This window comes from Carassius gibelio, chromosome A22 (assembly GCF_023724105.1).
Source record: "Carassius gibelio isolate Cgi1373 ecotype wild population from Czech Republic chromosome A22, carGib1.2-hapl.c, whole genome shotgun sequence".
NCBI lineage: Eukaryota > Metazoa > Chordata > Actinopteri > Cypriniformes > Cyprinidae > Carassius > Carassius gibelio.
Window position 1 is genome coordinate 12657267 of NC_068392.1, and position 13011 is coordinate 12670277.

A 13011-nucleotide genomic window follows, 5' to 3' on the forward strand; every position below is an offset into this window, starting at 1 on the left:
CAAATACTCTTAAAAATAAAGAATCTTTATTTGCATATATGCATCGAGGACCTGAAAGAACTGTTCACTGAAAGGTTCTCTGAGGAACCAAATATGGTTCCTCTATGCGGCATCACTGCAAAAACACCCTTTTGGAACCATTATTTTTTTGAGAGTGTAATGGTAAATAGTTCAAATTCAAGCATCTGCATGTGTGTCGTAACTTTTCAACTGGTTCCAGATTGAGAATAGGAACTTGCCAGAGGCTCCAAGCTGATTTGACCTCGAGACCCCTTATCTAAATCATGTTGAACTTTGTCTTCCAGATCATTACACACAGATTCTTCACTGCCAGCATGAGTGCATCCGAGACTTGGCCACACGCCCCGGTCGCCTGTCGCCTATGGAAAACTACCTGCCACTGCATTATGACTACCTGCAATTTGCCTATTTCCAAGGTAAACCTCCATATATGTCAAAACTGGCTTGAATTAATGTTCTTGTACTCACCTTTACAGCGTCTGGTCTTGAAGTAAAACTCATTGGGCTTGATTTGGTATCTGACCCCAATTCTCTCCTTGGATCTTGGCTACGACACTACTGTCTTCCATCAGTCAAATTAGAAATAGCCTGTATTGGAAATGTCAGCAGTAATTATAATCAGATTAAAAGTACCTTGAAAATGATTTTTAAATAACAAAACCTCATTAATCGTGAAATTACTCACAGTGAAGGAGAGGAAGAGTCCGATAAATATTTCAGACTTGACTGATTTCTTCTTGAAAATGTCAAAGCAGAACTTTTGCTTTGAGATGAGAAATTTTAGTTTCACAAACACTGCTTATTGTTCATAAAATGACAAGGCATTCAGTTGTGTGTGCGAGTGCCATCTCTTTTGCAAGTCTCAGAGCCGTGTGTTTCCACTCGCTCATCCCTCTGGTTTATGTTCCATCGTGGTCACTGGCCTGGAATGTGAATGTTTCTGAGCATGTGGGTCTCCAAAAGGAAATAAACGTGACTGTTGGAAAAGATGACTCCCAAAAATCAGACAGCCTCACAGGATGTAAAACCCTAGAAACAGAGCCCTGGTGGCTTCATCAAAACTTAATAACTGGTTCTCTTCTCTGTGTTTTAAGCTGGAAGGAATGAGGAGGCATTGGAGTGCGCGTTGACCTTCCTGTTGTTCCACGAAGGTGAAGAGTCCATGACTGAGAATGTGGAGTATTACAGGGAAGTGCTAGGACATGATGGCCAGCCTCGTAAGGTGAGACATGGCAGTGCAACATGCAGAAAAAAAAATGTAGCTGCAAGCATCAAATGTTGGGATTCAAGTGCTTTAAGGCCTTTATGGCTTCTATGGTGTAAGCGAAAGTGAAATGTATGGCTGACATCAGAACATATTAATGGTGGAGAATACGATTGCACACACAGTAAAATTAATAGGTTGACCTATATAACTGTGGTGCTTAAAAGTCAATTTATGAATGAGTAATTCATGTTCATGATAGGACTGGACCAGAATATTCTAATATTTGTTCGGTGGACTGGCATTTGATTTTCAATTTTTAGACACTTTTTTTTGAACACCTGCCATCCAGACTGTAGGTCTGGAATTGATGGCAGCTTTCATTGGCCAAGGCCCCTCCCATGAGGCTGTTTGACCGACGTGTCAAACAACCAATCACAGTTCGTTTTTGTTCATCATCACGTTTCGAGTTGTTGAAATGTCGCCACAATAACAGACCGTTGTGTGTGAAACTCTCCGACATTCTTTAAAGATTCTATGCCACGAACTTTAAATATCTCACATACTTTTGAAAATCCAGTGCTTAGTTGATCCTGATAGGCGCTCGTCGTCACAGTTGTAAACAAGACGGCTTTCTTCTTTCGTGAGGGGGTTTGGTTTCTTTGTTTCCATGTGGACACACACGTCTCGCGGAAATCCTGTAGAATTCAACCAGTCCAATGACTACTTCGACACTCCTGAAGGATTTCCACTTTTGTTCCACTTTCGGCTCACGCTGTTCTGTAGTTTATTAAAAGTTGATTAATTCGGAACATGTTGCATGTCTATATTGTACCAAAATGCAACACTGCACTCCCTTGGGTCCACAGCAACACCAACCCCCATCCCCAAATCACACCACCACCCCCCACGCATGAAGTCGACTGGATAAACGGTTCTCGACATAAATAAAATGCAAACAGACAGACAAACACAGAGATTTCTGCCTTGATTAGAGAGAAGAATACAGTGTGTTCAGCCGCTCCCTCTGAAGCTTCTAAAATTCGGTGTTGATTACTACGGAAGCGTCGAAGCTCAAAAAATGGTATTCAGACCAGCCCTAGTTCATGATCAGTTACTTGAAATAAAATAAACTTTTAACTGAAATAAAAAGTATATATATATATATATATATATGTGTGTGTGTGTGTGTGTGTGTGTGTGTGTGTGTGTGTGTGTGTGTGTGTGTGTGTAATTAAATTAAATTATATTAAATTTATCCAAAGCGACTTACAGTGCATTCAGGCTATCAATTTTTACCTATCATACATATATAAATATATATATATATATATTGTTCTAAAGGTCTCAATTTATTGTTCTTTTCAGTTGATGCTTGTTTTTAAAGTAACTTATCATAAACTAGCAACAGTCGCCGTTGTACAAGTTCAAATTCATAATGGTGATAGCTCTTGGATCGCCATTTGCAGCTTTTGAACAGATCCAGATCTTTCCAGTCCAGATCTATTACGAAATCACTATGGTATACTTGTTTCCCAAGTGCAGAGTTTGGCAGGATGCCAGTGTGCATAAACACACTAGAATAATTATGTGTTTAGTGGGTTCGGTATCCAAGATGTACAGTTATGAATCCACACACTCTTGAGTCTTTCGCTGGAAAGCCTGGAAGCTAAAAGCCAGATGAGTTTGGTAAGTCAAGAGCCAGAGGGCTTCAACACGTCTTTCCCTGCAAGATCCTTCAGTTCTTAGCTCATAACAGCCAAGTATATTACTTTGCGCCCCATTGCAGTGTTTCCATCTATATTGGCTTGCTTCCATGTCTGATTGCCCCATTTCTAGTTCCTCCAGGACCTTGTTAATTCACCACCGAGATGCTGTGCTGACAGCACAGTCTTCTCGAAGCTGAGTTGAAAGTTTCACTGAAACACCACAAAGCTCCCTGAAAAAAATTGCGAGCTGTTTGCATTCGAAGAACACTAAGCCGCAAAAGCTACCCATGTAACTCTTTCCCCAAAAGGGCACCAAGGCTGCCGTTTGATGTGGTCTCGACCACACTTAGAAGCAGCAGACTTTGCTGCAGTTACAACAAGTTGCTTTAAATGAGTGCCAGAGACTACTAATAAAACATCTTGGAAAATGCCAAGAGAAATCGCACAGGTTGTGGAACAGGCTTGATTTTAGGAGAGTACGCCACCCATCCCTCAGGTTTTGTTGTGTTTGGGTGATAAAATAATTAGGGCCATAATCTTAAAGCTACAGCATGTAGGAAATATAATCAGTCTAACTATGCTTTTTTTGCCACAGGAAGCTGAACAGTATCTAAAGCGACACAAACAGGAGTTAGACCTGCTGCTCATCGGCAGCAGTAATCTTGGAGTCCCCTATACTGAAGCTGTAAGTACACAAAATGAACCAGAAATGGTTTTCTAAAGCTTTTCTAAAGTTTTCTGAAGTCTGCGCTTTTTTTTCTGTCTATACCAATTTAATATGCAGAGTAACCAAGCTAGTAATTTGTAGTTGAGTGAAAAATAGACCAAAAAAAAAAAAAAAAAATACTCTAAGCTATTAGTTTTTTCCTTTATTAGTTTGCGGCATATATTTAAGGCTTTGTTCAAACCTTAAATTAGGTTTAATATTAATCAAAAATATTTATAATTCCAATAACATTTTAAGAAGCCATATTGTTACTTAATGTAGGTCTGTATATACAATATTCATCATTTTTACTGTAACGTACTGACAAAAAAACCAACAACAACAAAAACAATAAATAAATAAATAAAATTCTAACCCATGATCATTTCTGCAGTTAGGAAAAATTGAGAATTTTTTATTTGTCAAGCAAAAATAGCATTTAAACTATATATAGGCTATATATATATATATATATATATATATATATATATATATATATATATATATATATATATATATATATATATATATATATATATATAGAAACCATGAATAAACGACATGGTCAAGTGTAGAGATTTCAAAACATTGCTGTTTGTCTGATGAGCCCAAATAGTTTTATAGAGCTCCAGTGGGCGGGACTGTTGTTTAACCAATGGAAGACAGGGGAAGCCTCTTTGAAAACATTTTTTGCTGATTGAACTAAGAGTTCACTTAGTAAATATATGAGGAATTGAATATCATAAACAAGTTCAAATGTAGCATGTAGGCAATGGGAATAAGTTATAACACGGACAAGGAAATGTTTCGATCATGAAACAGCTGTAACAGGGAACAGGTGCGCCTGTTAGATTTGAGAGACTTCATCGCCCCCTTGTGGTGGGGTCACCAATAAGCTATTATAAACGCACAGCTCTTCATTTCAAAAATTTTTTATGTACGCTTCTGATTGTTGTTTTTCCTCAGAACTACTGGAGCAGTCCAGGTGGAAGAGAAGATGTTAACAGGTAGGCGTTTTCATTAATATATTAAAGCATAGTGATAATATTCAGAGCTTATGTTTTGAATATGTGTCTTTAGGATTCCTTCCGGTACCAATGGCTGGATGGACTATGTGCCAATATCAGCCAAGAGAAATGTCACAGTGTCTCAGTTACAAGAGCTGCGGGAAGGTGATATGCTGCTTCTGACTTTTAAATGAACTAAATATTGTAAAAGGCAAGATACATAACCATAAACATAACAGATATGAAAATCCTGGCATATACAGAACTCAAAGCTACAAAAATGGCAACAAGTTGATTGTTTTCAATGAACCAATTGATCCAGTTCACAAATTCGCCTGGTTTCCTATACTGCTTCTGCACATTAGTTATATTTCTATTACTGTTTCAGTGTTTAACCATTTCTATTGGTTATTAAAAGTACATTTGTGGTTGTGTGTGTACGTGTGTGTATATAGGCGGTCCATTGCTGTATGAGAAGGTACGACTCGTACAGAACTCCGTCACCCTGAATGGGAGTCAGAGGGTGCTCTTTGATGATGTCATCAGTGAGGACGAGTGCTCTGAGCTCAAACATCTGGCACACGTGAGCGTTTACTGCTGTTGTGCCATTCTCAGTGTCTGAAACTAATCAGCTCATGTGATCTAGTATTTCATTTAATGTCAGATGTACTGTGACTTTACAGTTACGTATGGGTTGTTATCTCAATATTTCCTTAGAGTGTCACTGCAGCTGGCGACGGCTACAAGGGGAAGATGTCTCCACACACACCAAATGAGAAATTCGAAGGGGCCACAGTATTGAAAACGCTGAAGGTTTGATCTTTCTGAGTTTTTAACACTTAGTGTGACTCATTAACTCCCTATTACAGTGCCAACAGCATAAAAAAAATACGTAGCACACACAAATATTGGATAAAATAGTTGTTTTAATTCATATTTCTCATCAGTACTTTGTGTTATAATGGAATGTATGTACATTCTGATTGGACAAAGAGTCATGAATTATTAAACATCATGAATGTTGGCATATTAATGATCAATTCTTTGTTATTTATCGTTGCAGTATGGCTATGAGGGACGTGCTCCTTTAAAAAGTGCCCGCCTCTTTTATGATGTCAGCGAGAAGGCCAGGCGGATAATTGAGTCATACTTCATGCTAAACTCTACTCTTCATTTCTCATACACACATCTTGTGTGTAGGACGGCCGTATCTGGTACGTCACCTCAGCTCTCAGTTTCTCAGATTAAAACACATTTTGATTACTTAAGTCAGAATATATTACACATAATGCTGCGTCATGAGGTATGTGTATACTTACATACCGTGTGTGTAAAATGTTTACAAAATAAGACATCTAGAAACTGACTCAGCCAAATGTACTAAGCTGAGTTTCTTCTCCCTTAAATCCACCGAGAGTGCAACAAAAGAAGACAATGAGATGAACGGATAGCGGCCGTGCAAAATAATGACGTTTGCAATTTGGAAATGCTTATATTTTTGAAAAATACGATGAATTACAAGGCTTTAGTGAACAGCGCAGTATTGTAGACTTATACTGTGAGGTTTTAATTACATTATTTTGATATTGTCAGTCGTGAACTAAGGTGGGCCAGGCTGAAAATGAGTACCATTCCGGCCCTGTATATATATTATGTGTGTGTGTGTGTGTGTGTGTGTGTGACCCTGGACCACAAAACCAGTCTTAAAGGGATAGTTCACCTTTGACTTCCATAGTATATATTTTTTTCCTATTATGGAAGTCATTGGCAACCACCAAATGTTTGATTATCAGCAATCTTCAAAATATATTCTCTTTTGTTCAACATAATAAAGCAACTCTTACAGATTTGGAACGACATTATGGTGAGCAAATGATGACAGAATTAACATTTTTGGGTGAACTATCCCTTTAAGTCACTGGGGTATATTTTTATCAATAACCAAAAAAACATAAAAACATTGTTTTTATGCCAAAAATCATTAGGATATTAAGTTAAGATATGTTGTATATATTTTGTACATTTACTACTGTAAAATAATATAATGTATAAAATATCAAAACTTAATTTTTGATTAGTAACATGCATTGCTTAGAACTTAATTTTGACAACTTTAAAGGGGATTTTCTCAGTATTTCGATTTTTTGGCACCCTCAGATTCCAGATTTCCAAATAGTTGTGTCTCGTCCAAATATTGTCAGATCCTAATAAACCATACATCAATGGAAAGCGTAGCTATTTATTCAGCTTGATGTATGATGTATGCATGTCAATTTTAGGACACTTAAGACTGGTTTTGTTGTCTAGAGTTGTCCAATTACAATTTATTTTAACAGGTCAGCAGGACCACAGAAATGACCTCAGTCATCCAATACATGCTGACAACTGTCTTCTGGACCCAGAAGCGAATGAGTGCTGGAAAGAGCCGCCTGCTTACACCTACCGAGACTACAGGTAAGAAGTGTTAAAACTGCTCTAAAACCCTCTTCAGCACTCAAAACAGTTGTACTTCAAACTAAATGTGTCATTTTTTTTTGCCAAAGTCTCACACAAAGCAATTGATATTAATTCTATTTCTTCTCTCTCTCTTTCTCTTTTTGGTGATGCAGTGCGCTGCTGTATCTGAACGGCAATTTTGATGGTGGAGAATTCATCTTTACAGAAATAGATGCCAAGACCGTCACTGTAAGGAAGAATTACTGTGTTTTGCTCATCTGTCTGTCGTCTCAGTAAGAGTTTGGCAGTTAAACGCTCTGTTTTCCCGTCGCAGGCCTCGGTGAAGCCCAGGTGTGGGCGGATGGTGGGGTTCTCGTCCGGCGGGGAGAACCCACACGGTGTGCGAGCGGTCACTAGGGGGCAGCGGTGTGCCGTGGCGCTCTGGTTCACTTTAGACCCCCTCTACAGGGAGCTGGTGAGGACATGTCTGTCATAACAAGCACATTCAGTGTTTATTTCTCAGTCTTGGTTTAGGTTTTAGTAATACCAATTAAATTATATTAACATGGTGGCATGACTGTATTATATATATATATATATATATATATATATATATATATATATATATATATATATATATATATATATATCACTAAAATTCTTGTCTTGTTGGAAAATGTCATTTCAAAGGAAGTGGAATTTTCCATTGTACATAAAGCACAAGTCTTGAGCCACATATGGCCACCTATACCCACCAGTGAGTGCTCTCAAACCACTAAACCACTTCCTGCTCTCACAACGCACTAGCATGATGCCCATTGTGTTTAAATACACTAAACACACAGGTTTCTAAGGCCCTTGACCTGGAGTATTTCTACACGCATGTCAGTGAACCCTGGCCACTTTAAATTAAAAAATACCTGTGGTGTATGTACATGGTGCGACTTACATTCATTAATCATAATTTTTTTATCTTTTGAAATAAACAGGGCATTGTATTATTACAACTTCTCTATGCTTCTGATATCTAAAACCTGGGGAAAAAAAGAAAAACATGAGGTGTTCTCAGTTGTGGTGAGGTTATAAGGAGGAAGTAAGATGTTATGCACTTCTAAAGAACCTAAATTTCTTTTTACCCCCTCAAATTTGATATGTATGCATAACATTAAATTTGAGAACTTTATACTTTTTTCAATTTAGCAATAGGTCAAGTTACGGTGGCCGAGAGAGCTCAACACGCTGCAACTTAAGAAAACACAAGCAAATTGAAAAAACACCAGCAAATGAAGAAAACATCTTCATCAGTTTGACAACAAGTGTAACGAATCTTCACTTGAGATTTGAGACTTCACCAGCACTTCATGAAACGAAACGCTGCAAATCCTCACAACACATGCATATAATGAAACGCGCTGCAAATCCTTCACAACACATGCATATAACGAAACGCTGCAAATCCTCACAACACATGTATATAACGAAACGCTGTAAATCCCCATAACACATGCATATAACGAAACGCTGCAATTCCCCATAACACATGCATATAACGAAACACTGCAAATCCTCATAACACATGCATATAACGAAACGCTGTAAATCCCCATAACACATGCATATATGTAATGAAACGCGCTGCAAATCCTTCACAACACATGCATATAACGAAACCCTGCAAATCCTCACAACACATGCATATAAACGAAATGCTGCAAACCCTCACAACACATGCATATAACGAAACCCTGCAAATCCTCACAACACATGCATATAAACGAAATGCTGCAAACCCTCACAACACATGCATATAACGAAACAATGCAAATCCTCATAACACATGCATGTAACGAAACAATGCAAATCCTCACAACACATGCATATAATGAAACGCGCTGCAAATCCTCACAACACATGCATGTAACGAAACACTGCAAATCCTCATAACACATGCATATAACGAAACACTGCAAATCCTCATAACACATGCATATAACGAAACAATGCAAATCCTCATTACACATGCATATAACGAAACAATGCAAATCCTTATAACACATGCATATAACGAAACGCTGCAAATCCTCACAACACATGCATATAACGAAATGCGCTCCAAATCCTCACAGCTCATGCAAATTAACAAACACGCTGCAAATAGCACTGACCACAACGGAAATGTTTCAAGGAGACCCCAAAAAGTGCCTGGGATTTGCTTATTGTGTAGTGACTACTGGTCAGTGGTGAACTGAAAGGTGGGGTTTTTTTAAACACCCTGATTGCATGATTCCTTTATCTTTTGGATATTATTAGCCTAAATAAGCTGAATAATTTCATGATTAACTGTGAAACGTTACTAACTTTAATATCGTCAACTAAATATAATTTCAAGGTTAATGAAAATAAATTTGCAATACTTCATTAATTGTTTCTTAATTTGCACGTGTTATGAGGATTTGCAGCGTTTCGTTATATGCATGTATTATGAGGATTTGCATTGTTTCGTTATATGCATGTGTTGTGAGGATTTGCAGCGCGTTTCATTATATGCATGTGTTGTGAGCATTTGCATTGTTTCGTTACATGCATGTGTTATATAACGAAACGCTGCAAATCCTCACAACACATGCATATAACGAAACACTGCAAATCCTCATAACACATGCATATAACGAAACGCTGTAAATCCCCATAACACATGCATATATGTAATGAAATGCACTGCAAATCCTTCACAACACATGCATATAACGAAACCCTGCAAATCCTCATAACACATGCATGTAACGAAACAATGCAAATGCTCACAACACATGCATATAATGAAACGCGCTGCAAATCCTCACAACACATGCATATAACGAAACGCTGCAAATCCTCACAACACATGCATATAACGAAACAATGCAAATCCCCATAACACATGCATATAACGAAACAATGCAAATCCTCATAATACATGCATATAACGAAACGCTGCAAATCCTCATAACACGTGCAAATTAAGAAACAATTAATGAAGTATTGCAAATTTATTTTCATTAACCTTGAAATTATATTTAGTTGACGATATTAAAGTTAGTAACGTTTCACAGTTAATCATGAAATTATTCAGCTTATTTAGGCTAATAATATCCAAAAGATAAAGGAATCATGCAATCAGGGTGTTTAAAAAAACCCCACCTTTCAGTTCACCACTGACCAGTAGTCACTACACAATAAGCAAATCCCAGGCACTTTTTGGGGTCTCCTTGAAACATTTCCGTTGTGGTCAGTGCTATTTGCAGCGTGTTTGTTAATTTGCATGAGCTGTGAGGATTTGGAGCGCATTTCATTATATGCATGTGTTGTGAGGATTTGTAACACTCGTGCTGTCAAACTGATGAAGATGTTTTCTTCATTTGCTGGTGTTTTTTCAATTTGCATGTGTTTTCTTAAATTGCAGCGCGTTGAGCTCTCTCGGCCACCGAATCAAGTCCTGGGATTTTGAATCATTCCTCTTTCAAAACAGTGTCCATGTCACTACATGATACTGGTGGAAGAAAACGTTTCCTGTGGTTCTCCAAAACACCCCGAAGTGGCTCAATAGAATTCAGATCTTGTGACTGTGAAGGCCATGGGAGATGTTCAGCTTCACTGTCATGTTCATCAAACCACTCTGTTACCAGTCTTTCTGTGTTTATTAGTGCATTATCATCGTGTTTGAGGCCACCACCTTCAGGGTGCAATGTTTGAACCATTGGGCTCACATGGTCCTCCAATATAGTTCGCTAGTAGGCCTAAGGTATGCAATGATATTGCAGCCCAAACCATCACTGATCCACGCAGTGCTTCACTCTGGGCATGCAACAGTCCAGGATTTAATGTTTTTTGGATTTAATCTGGATCGCATCCGTTTTAGAAAGCTTCCTCTTCCTCTTTAGAAAGCAACAGTTAACTCCTGTAGGATGAGGTATGTCTTTTGTGGTGAACTGCTGACACTTCCCTAGAGACTGTGGCTCTCGATACACCTCAAAAATGTGCTGTCCTGGTCACAGGTCGCGAGGCACACACCAACAAACTGTCCTCTACTGAATCTGATATGCATCCCGTTATGTTGCGTGTGGATTGCAATACTTTATGCACAGCTGTGCTATTGCTCTGCTAATTCATCCTTCACACTCTGGTTTTACCGATGGAAGAAGAAATCCACACATATATAGGTGCAAAAACCTCCAACCTCCAACACCATATCGGCCGGCGTTTCAGTTTCTTTTTATAAATGTCATAATTAACATTTATTTTAAGTTTTTTTATTTTAAAACATAAAACACTTTAAGAATTGTTTAGTGTTTAAACAAATAATGTTTAATAATAGAATGCCAAAAAAATGTGTGATGTATTAAATTTGACGTAATATAATATGTTTTAAATGTAATTGCAGGAGAGGCTTCAAGCCGATGAGGTGATTCAAGGCTTGGATAATCATCCTGTGAGGGACCAAGAGCTGCACATAAACCCAAAAGACGAGTTATAGTGCATCAGCCAATGGGAGAGAAAGTACAGGGTTCACGTCATTTCTTATTTATTTAATGATCAGAATGATTTTATTTTTTTACTGCGTGAAATTTGTTTTTTATTTAGTTTTCTGTCTGTTTGTGAGAATTTTAGCATTGTTATTATCATGTGTGCAGATAAAATCTCAGCTCACATTTATTACGTTGCATACCTTTAAAGTCAACATGAAGTCAAAACCGACTCAACGATATATCGTGGTATTTTTTTATCGTATTTATGGTATTTATATCGTGGTAGTTGTCATGATCCTTTTCCTGATTCAGATGGTAATACTTCAATACATCATTACGGAAGTAATTCTGAATATATTTTTATGTTGACTTTAAAAGAAACAGTGAATATAATTTAAATTTCTATCAAGGAAAGTATGGTTTGACTTACTTGCCATTCATACCACCAAAGACTGAATTTACACTGTACAAGAGCATATATACATTATACTGGATGCATTTTATATTCAAGTATATTTAACTAGACGTAATCACAAGTTACCTAATGAAACAGACTATGAAAATTTTGGATTTGCACAGTTCTGTACTTACTGTATATTCTTCTGTTTTTTTAACAGTGCACTGTGATTTCCTTCACATTGTGACACCACACTGCTTTCAAAAGAGTTAATTTATACTGTTTACAAATAATCTGACTCGAGCTGTGCTGTAGTACGATCGTAGACTGCTATAATAGCGAGCGTCAGCATTTGATATTAGGAACCTTTTTAATAAAAGAGGCTATTTGTTCCTGTTTCAAGGAATTTGAACTTAAATGTGGCATATTAATTGTCCTTTCCTTTCAAATTCATTGACTCGTGTATCTGTCTGTGGGTAGATGAAACGTGCTTTGCACACTTGCCTCAGCTCTTGTCGAATTTGAACAAGGATGATGGCCACTGTTTCTCACTGATATTTAATTACATGTTTTCAATATGTATTTTTAAATTAAAGACTGAATTAAACTTATTTGTGTCCTTTACTTGCACTGATTTTTTAATACACAACAAACATGGAAAATATTTGACAGTGAAAGCCTTGCCCTTAGGTTTAATCAGGTTTTAAGGAAGTAGTTCAACCAAAAATGTACATTTTCTAAAAATGTTCTCTCCTTCAGACCAAGTAGATGAGTCGGTTTCTTCATCAGAACAGATTTGGAGAAATTTACATGAGCATTGCATGACTTGCTCACCAATGGATCCTCTGCGGTGAATGGGTGCCGTCCAAACAGCTGATAAAAACATCACGATAATCCACATTGACTCCAGTCCATCAGTTAATGTCTTTGAGAAACTCTGGCCATAATTGATGGACTGGAGAAGTGTGCATTACATGTGGATTATTGGGATGTTTTTATCAGCTGTTTGGACTCTCATTCTGACGG

General features: G+C 37.5%; 1 protein-coding gene across 1 annotated transcript in view; it reads left to right on the forward strand.

Moving 5' to 3' along the window:
* Positions 1-12596, forward strand: part of LOC127943251 (prolyl 3-hydroxylase 2-like) — a 45098-nt gene extending 32502 nt beyond the window's left edge. The window contains exons 4-15 of the mRNA XM_052539572.1: positions 306-437; positions 1116-1243; positions 3530-3619; positions 4607-4647; positions 4721-4812; positions 5103-5230; positions 5365-5460; positions 5711-5861; positions 6984-7101; positions 7257-7332; positions 7418-7558; positions 11504-12596. Of these exons, the coding sequence (XP_052395532.1) occupies positions 306-437; positions 1116-1243; positions 3530-3619; positions 4607-4647; positions 4721-4812; positions 5103-5230; positions 5365-5460; positions 5711-5861; positions 6984-7101; positions 7257-7332; positions 7418-7558; positions 11504-11596 (1286 nt within the window). The 3' untranslated portion in view covers positions 11597-12596. The remainder of the gene's footprint in view (positions 1-305; positions 438-1115; positions 1244-3529; positions 3620-4606; positions 4648-4720; positions 4813-5102; positions 5231-5364; positions 5461-5710; positions 5862-6983; positions 7102-7256; positions 7333-7417; positions 7559-11503) is intronic.
* The last annotated feature ends 415 nt before the right edge of the window (positions 12597-13011 follow it).